Consider the following 7,998-nt stretch of genomic DNA (forward strand, 5'->3'; position numbering starts at 1 on the left):
CCTTCTTCCTCTTCCTGCTCCTCTTCCTCATGCTCCTGTCTTCCTCCTCCTCTTCCTCCTCCTCCTCCTCTTCATCTTCCTCCGCCTCCACTTGATCTTCTTCCTCTTCCTTCTCCCCTCCTCTTCCTCCTCTTCTTCCCCCCATTCCTGCAATCCCAGGACAACAGGAATCATGAAGGTACATTATGCTGCTGCTAGAGCACCACGTCCCCTCCAGCTTCCTCAGAGAGCCTACTTCTCTCCCACTGTCATGGCAGTCACTCCATCAATCAAATCATATCAGGGTTCCAGTAGCCAGGAAAAGGAGGGGCCAAGCACTTCGCAGGCTCTGCTAGACACTGGGTCTTTGCTTAGAGATGCCATAGAAGATAAGGTGGCTGATCTGGTGGGGTTCCTGCTCCTCAAATATAAAACAAAGGAACCAATCACAAAAGCGGAAGTGTTAAGTAGTGTCATCAAAGAGTACAAGGATCACTTTCCTATGATCTTTGACCAAGTATCAGAGTGCATGCAGCTGGTCTTTGGCATTGATGTGAAGGAAGTGGATCCTACCAGCCACACCTATGTCCTGGTCAACACCTTGGGCCTCACTTGCAATGGGATGTTGAATGATGAGCAGAGCGTGCCCAAGACTGGCCTCTTGATAAATATTCTGGGTGTGATCTTCATGAATGGCAACTGTGCTCCTGAGGAGGTCATCTGGAAAATGCTGAGTGTTATGGGGGTGTATGATGGGAGGGAGCACTTCATCTATGGGGAGCCCAGGGAGCTCCTCACCAGAGTTTGGGTGCAGGAACAGTACTTGGAGTACCGGCAGGTCCCCAAAAGTGATCCTGCACGGTACGAGTTCCTGTGGGGTCCCAGGGCCCATGTTGAAACCACCAAGTTGAAAGTCTTGGAGTTTTTGACCCAGATCAATGATACTATCCCCATGGCCTTCCCTCACTGCTATGAGGAGGCTTTGAAAGATGAGGAAGAGAGATCCCAGGGCAGATTTATTGTCAGTGAGAATGGGGCAGCCAGGACCAGGGTCTGGGCCTATTCTAGAGCCACATCCATCAGCTTCCCTTGCCCTAAGTGAAATCTGAGGCAGATTTTTCACTCTGGTTTTGAAGCGAGCAGTCAAAATGTTCTAAGTAATGGATAGGCTGAATAGGGATTGAGGAGATTTAGTATATGACATCTTCGTGTTCCTGTTCTATAAGGGTGGTTTGGAAATATGTTGTTTTTGGAATTTTTCTGATTTTGTTCTTATTAATGGAAAGTGTAATTAACTCAAAGTTCTAAGTTTATAAATAACATTGGTCACAAATGTGTTGCAGTTTATCCAGTTTAAGAAGTGAGTGTTTTGCCTATTTTGTATTTATAGTCATTTACTACTGTTGTCTTTTAACTTTCATACTAGCTTTATAAGTGATTAATCTACTACCTTTACTGTATATTTACCTTTACTACTGAGATTTATACTTTAGTATGTTTTCTTGTCACTAATGAGAACAATTTCTTTTCAGTTTAAAAGAAGTCCTTTTAATATTTCTTGTAAGGCCAGTTTAGTGGTAATGGACTCCTTTAGCTTTTGCTTATATTGAAAACATGATCTTTCCACAAATTCTGAATAACTTTTCTGGGAAGAGTATTCAAGGTTGAATCTTTCAGCACTTTGAATATATTGTGTCACTCCCTTCTGGCCTGCAAAATTTCTGCTGAAAAATCTGCTGATAGTCTTATGGGACTGAGTGGGGGTTCATTTGTATATAGTAAGTTGTTTTTCTCTTGCTGCTTTTAAGATTTTCTGCATTTTAGGAATTTGTAAAACAAATTGGGAAACCTTCCATCTTATTTTGTGATCTGGAACAAGATAGCATGGCTTTGAAAGAAAGTTTCCTTGGAAATTTGAAAGAAGCAGTAAAATTGATGGGATAAAGAAATACAGGAAAAGTTTTAAAATATTAATGCTGGCCTTCCCTTATCCCTTTTATCATATTGTTCTATAAATTTAAAAGATGTATACCTGGATATGTTTGGCTTATTTAAAAATGTAGGAGAAATTAAATATGATTAAATAAGACCCCTGCTCACTGGTTCATTTCTTCTACAATCATTAATTAAACATTGGCTTTCAGGAAGGTCTTGTGTTAGTAGTGGGAACACTAGTATAAGCAGGACACACCCACCCATAGAATGATAGTCTAGAAACCACAGACATATAAGGAAGGGGGTGAGGAGTCCCATAAGACCTATAGAACAAGTAAAAGAAAGGGAGAAGTGGTGGGGCTCTAGGAAAGAGCACTCAAGTGTAAATAGCCAAAGCCAGGACATTTGGGGCTTTGGGGAACTGTGATTCCCTCTGTGGGAGTTGATTGTAAGGAAGCTGGGTGGTGGCCACTGCCAGACTTACAGACAGCATGTGTTGGGGGATGAGAGAAAAGCCCAGAATGGAAAACTGCAATTAACAGTTATTTTTGGGATAGTGGATAATCCAGAGCAGTCTGCACTTGGGACAGGTAGAGAAGGTGTCCTATACTCTTGTCCCAATACACTTGAATACACTATACTTAGTATGTGTCTTATACCCATCATCCTCAAGGATTTATGGAAAATCCAGTGATATTCATTTGAGGTGGTACCCAGAAGCCTCTAAGACTGACACTCCTTTCTCTGGCCATGGAATACCAGATCCACTCTATTAAAGAAAATATTTTAATTAGACGATCTTGAGTGTAATTTGCACAGTTCTAAGCAAAGGCTTGATATTTAGTAAGGTTGAAATGAATGAAAATTATGATCTGGCTGTAAGAGAAGCTGGGAGGGAAGGAAGAAGTTGGTTTTTGACTCATATTCTAGGAGGTTTGAGTTGCTTCTAGGGGAAGCTGGGGAAGACCCCCTACCCCCAAATTAAATAATTCACCCTTGCCCAGCCAGTATGGCTCAGTGATTGAGCATTTACCCATGAGCCAAGAGGTCATGGTTCCATTCCTGGTCAGGGTATATGCCTGGATATGGGCTCAATCCCCAGTAAGGGATCTGTAGGAGACAGCCAATCAATTATTCTCTCTCATCAATGATGTTTCTATCCCTCTCTCCATTTCCTTTTCTCTCTCTGAAATAAATTTAAAAAATCCTATCTAATAAAGAGGTAATATGCAAACTGACCATCACTGCAACACACAAGATGGCCACCCCCATGTGGACACAAGATGGCCACCACAAGATGGCCTGTAGGGGAGGGCAGTTGTGGGCGATCAGGCCAACAGGGGAGGGCTGTTGGGGGCGACCAGCCCTGCAGGAGAGGGCAGTTAGGGGTGACCAGGCCAGCAGGGGAGGGCATTTGGAGGGGACTGGGCCTTCAGGGAAGGGCAGTTGTGGGCAATCAGGCCTGCAGAGGAGGGCAGTTGGGGGGGACCAGGCCTCAAAGGGAAGGGCAGTTGGGAGGGACTAGGCCTGCAGGGAGGACAGTGGGGTGATCAGACCAGCAGGGGGAGGGCAGTTGGGAGGGACTAGACCTTCAAGGGAGGGTAGTTGGGGGTGATCAGGCTTTCAGGGGAGGGCAATTAGGGGTGACTGGGCCAGCAGGGGTTGGCAATTGGGGGAGACCAGGCTGGCAGGGGAGGGCAGTTAGGGGGGACTGGGCCTGCAGAGGAGGGCAGTTATGGGCAATCAGGCCTGCAGGGGAGGGCAGTTGGGGGGCCCAGGCCTCAAGGGAGGACAGTTGGGAGCTATCAGGCCTGCAGGGGAGGGCAGTTAGAGGTGACCGGGCCAGCAGGGGAGGGCAGTTGGGGGTGACCAGGCTGGCAGGGAGGACAGTTAGGGGCATCAGGCTGGCAGGGGAGCAGTTAGGCATTGATCAGGCTGGCAGGGGAGTGGTTAGGGGGTGATCAAGCTGGCAGGCAGAAGCGGTTAGGGTCAATCAGGCAGGCAGGCAGGCGAGCGGTTGGGAGCCAGCAGTCCTGGATTGTGAGAGGGATGTCCGACTGCCCGTTTAGGCCCAATCCCACCAGACAGTCATACATCTCTTGAGGGGTCCCAGATTGGAGAGGGTGCAGGCTGTGCATGAATTTCATGCCCCGGGCCTGTAGTTTAAAATAATAATTGACCCTCTGGAATGAAATTGTACTGAGTTTTATGTATAAAGCAGTATTTTGGGCTAATTTAACATTCTGTGTCCTATTGTATTTCATATTAATGCATAAAAAACAAGTATATAAAGAACTCAACAAAAGGAAGACAAGCAATCCATTTAAAAATGGGCAAAAGACCTGGATATACACTTCCCCAAAGAGGGCATACAGATGGCCAAGAAACATATGGAAAAAATGCTCAATGTCACTAATCATGGGAGAGATGCAAATTAAAGTGACAATAAGGTATCACCTCACACCTGCCAGAATTGCAACCATCTATAAATCAACAAACAGCAGTGGCCTTTATTTACCAAGGTTCCTCCTGCCCAACTCCCAGGGTCCCTTGAGAACTGAGATGCTGGCATTTCTGTCCAGTCCATGCATTTTTTCCACATGACAGCACCCTTCCCCTGTGTGCCCTCTTGTCCATCCCTGGATCCTGGCCTGCTTCTCACTGTTGCCTCCTCTGAAAGCTGCAGCCACTCATGGTGGAACAGCCCCAAATCTCCTACACCATACACCCCTACACTCCCCCTCCCCTGGCTTAGAACATGTCTACTCCCTGCTGAAGTACTGATCATCCATCCCTCACCCTGGAACCGCTCTGATGGAAAAATCTCTTTGAATTTGAACAGTGACCTTTAGATACTTGGACATCCTGCTGGATGTCTTCAGCACATTCTTAACATGCTTTCCAAATGAATCAATGAGTACAGTATGATTGGGCCCATAATCTACCAATTTGGAGATGTCACCCTGAAGTTAGAAAGAAGGTTTGTTAGAATACCTGCTGTTTACAGCAGGAGTTTAATGGGGTGTGTTATTTGAAACTGGCCACTGAACACATACACGGATGAATCAGCTTACCTAGGGGGTCAAATCCCAATGCCTCCTTCATAAGTGGTAGATGCAGGAAGACCATGGAAATCACTGTTGAGCAAACATCTACAGAGGCTAATTTCCCCCAAACTTGGAGCCCCCTTGTAGGTGAAAAATGGTTTCTATGTAGACATGCTCATCCTAATTACAAATTTAAAAAATAATTATATTTTCCCCCCACTGTTTCATGTCTGTGTGTCTATACCCCAGGAAAATAATCATTTTCAGTGTACCTGATGGCACCTGTATAGGTGTTCAGGTATGTTCAGTCATGTAGAGGGCAGCAGAAACTCACAAGATTTTGGTCATGCATCAAAAGGAAAGAGATAATTCTCAGCCAACTGAGATTATATAGGTTATCTCAAAGGGAAGTGTAGAAAAGTGTTATTGAGTGAAGATGGCAAACCCACTCAACTGATATTTACAGGATCCTATGGAAATTACACGTGATCCTGAATTTGAAATCTCCTGTCACATGGTAGTCATTGAAAAAGTTGGAGAATTTTAGGCAAATTTGACCTTCTCAGAAATTCCTCCAAGAAATGAAAGTTAGTATTATTGGCATAGAAGCTCTTTGTTTTTCCAGCTGCTAAGATTGTTGGAGAATGATAGTTGAGGGGTTCTCCACACATACACAAGTTTTTGTCTCAAGTTCATACTGGCATTCACTGACTGGTCAGTGCAAGAGTATACCAGCCCAGCCCCTTTTCCCTGATATGTAAAAATTCAGAAGGCCCAACCCAATCTCAGAACTCCCCATGTGTTCAGATGAGGCCCTTATTGTGAATGCATTGCAAGCCAATCTCTTCTCCCACAGGCATTGACCCTAAGAGGAATCCCCAGTCAATCCCCTGCATGCTAATCTCAGTCTCAGAGACTGCAGCAGAGAAAAACTAACCAGTGACAGTGTGTTTTTCTATACATTTTTTTTGCTTTTATTATTCATTCTTAAAAGGGACATAATTTTCAATATTTGCATAGCTTCTGGTGTTTTATTTTCCATCCCCAAAATATAAACATTTTCACCTATATTGTCTTATGATTTTCTTTAAACGTTCGTAAATCTTTAATTGATCTGTAATTTCAATGTAAAGAGAGAAGTAGAGACAGTCTTTTTATTGTTTTTCTACATGATTAACTAGCTCTCTCTACACTATTTATTTTTAAAATGAATCTTTCCCCAAAACTTTTCTAAAGTATAATCTGCTTTTATTATTTTTTTCCAATTTCTATTTAACTCCAAGTTAATACTTAACTCATTTTTCTTCCATTGTGTTTAGTAATTGAAATGCTTAAATTATTAATTTTCTCTAATTGCAGTGTTAGCTACATCTGATGTGTTTTAATATTTAGTTTTTTTTATTAATTTTAGATATTATGCCCCCAATTATGTTTTGAATTTCTTTATTTTTTGAAATTTATCTTTATTATTGAGAGTAATACAGATGTCCCCCATCTTTTCCCTCATTGTCCCCTTCCACTGGGCTCCTTCCCAACCTCAGGCCTTCAACACCCTAGTGTCTGTGTCCATGGGCTATGCATATATGCATACAAGTTATTTGATTAATCTCTCCCATCCACACTCATCCCTCTGAGATCTGTCCTCTGTTCCATGCTTCCATGTCTCTGGACCTATTTGGCAATTTCTTCATTTTAAAAAAAATTCTATTGAATTTATTGGGGTGACATTGGTTAATAGTTTTTTTCTTGAGAACTTTTTTTTTATTGATTAAGGTATTGTATATATGTCCTTATCCCCCCATTATCCCCCCACCCCCTCACTCATGCCCTCACCCTCCTGGTGTCTGTGTCCATTGGTTAGGCTTATAGGCATGCACACAAGTCCTTTGGTTGATCTCTACCCCTTACCCCCACCCTCCCCTGCTTTCCATCTGAGGTTTGATGGTCTGATCAATGCTTCTCTGTCTCAGGATCTGTTTTTGTTCATCAGTTTATGTTGTTCGTTATATTCCACAAATGAGTGAGATAATGTGATATTTATCTTTCTCCATTTCTTCATTTTTAAATTACTGTTTGCATGAGCTTTTTAAAATTGTACAAATGGTGGGAATTTTCTTTGTTCTTAGCTTTATTGCACTGTGACTAAGGTATCCCATTTGTACTAATTCTTTGTTTTAAAATGCATTTAAATATGAGTGCTCACAAATTTGCATGTCTTCATTGCTCAAGAGCCAGGCTAACTTTTGTTTTCTCCCAGCTTCATTGTAATGTAAGTAAAAATGAAGAGCTATTTACCTTCTTCTAAATTGTTACTTGTAAGTTGTGGTAGGTTAGGACATCCACAGTAGGACATGTGGAATTCTTATAGGGAAGGTGTTTCAGCATTATTTCACAAACTTTATTGCAAAAATGTTGGCTGTTGAGATGCCATTTGTCTCTTCAGTTCTTGTTATTGTTTCTGTGTTTCCTTAGAGCTGGATGTGTCACAGGATGCTAGGACCAACACTTCCTAATATATCTTTAGAGACATTTCATTTGAAGGATGTATCAACCAAGATCTCCAGGCTTACTCCAAGCCAAAACAGGGTATTGGGATTTCTGGGGTCTCATCCCTCTCCATTACTCAATAGTTGTATGACTGTAGACACTTTTCTCTGTGCCTAGGCATCTCCCTCTTTACATGGTGGGGAAAATGTTCTGAGTTTGATGGTCTGTAGGAACATTCTAGGTGAGGCTAGAATGATGGGCGAAGCAAAATGGACATGGAGAGGTATAAGGCTTCTATTTAGAGGTATAAAAGCAAGTAAAAAGATCAATAAAAGGGGCTATCTATTTAGTCTCTCTCACTCTTGCACTGAAAGCAGGTTCATATGCATGCTTTGTAGGTCTGTAGATCATGGATGAGAGAGTGAAACAGTCAAAAGGTTGGATCATTACTTTAAGATTTAAAACCTGAGCTGAGAACAAACTTGAGTGATTGAGAAACCAGTCACACGTCGTATGCTTTGCTGATATATTTATTGATATAATTCCCCTT

At 42.5% G+C, this 7,998-nt stretch overlaps 1 protein-coding gene across 1 annotated transcript; it reads left to right on the plus strand.

The window, feature by feature from the left end:
- The first annotated feature begins 172 nt into the window (after positions 1–172).
- Positions 173–1,081, plus strand: LOC102434788 (melanoma-associated antigen 10-like). Its single transcript, XM_006087797.1, has one exon. The coding sequence runs from the start codon at positions 173–175 to the stop codon at positions 1,079–1,081; it is 909 nt and encodes a 302-aa protein (XP_006087859.1).
- The last annotated feature ends 6,917 nt before the right edge of the window (positions 1,082–7,998 follow it).

Source organism: Myotis lucifugus, unplaced genomic scaffold (assembly GCF_000147115.1).
Source record: "Myotis lucifugus unplaced genomic scaffold, Myoluc2.0 scaffold_40, whole genome shotgun sequence".
In the NCBI taxonomy this organism is placed as follows: Eukaryota; Metazoa; Chordata; class Mammalia; order Chiroptera; family Vespertilionidae; genus Myotis; species Myotis lucifugus.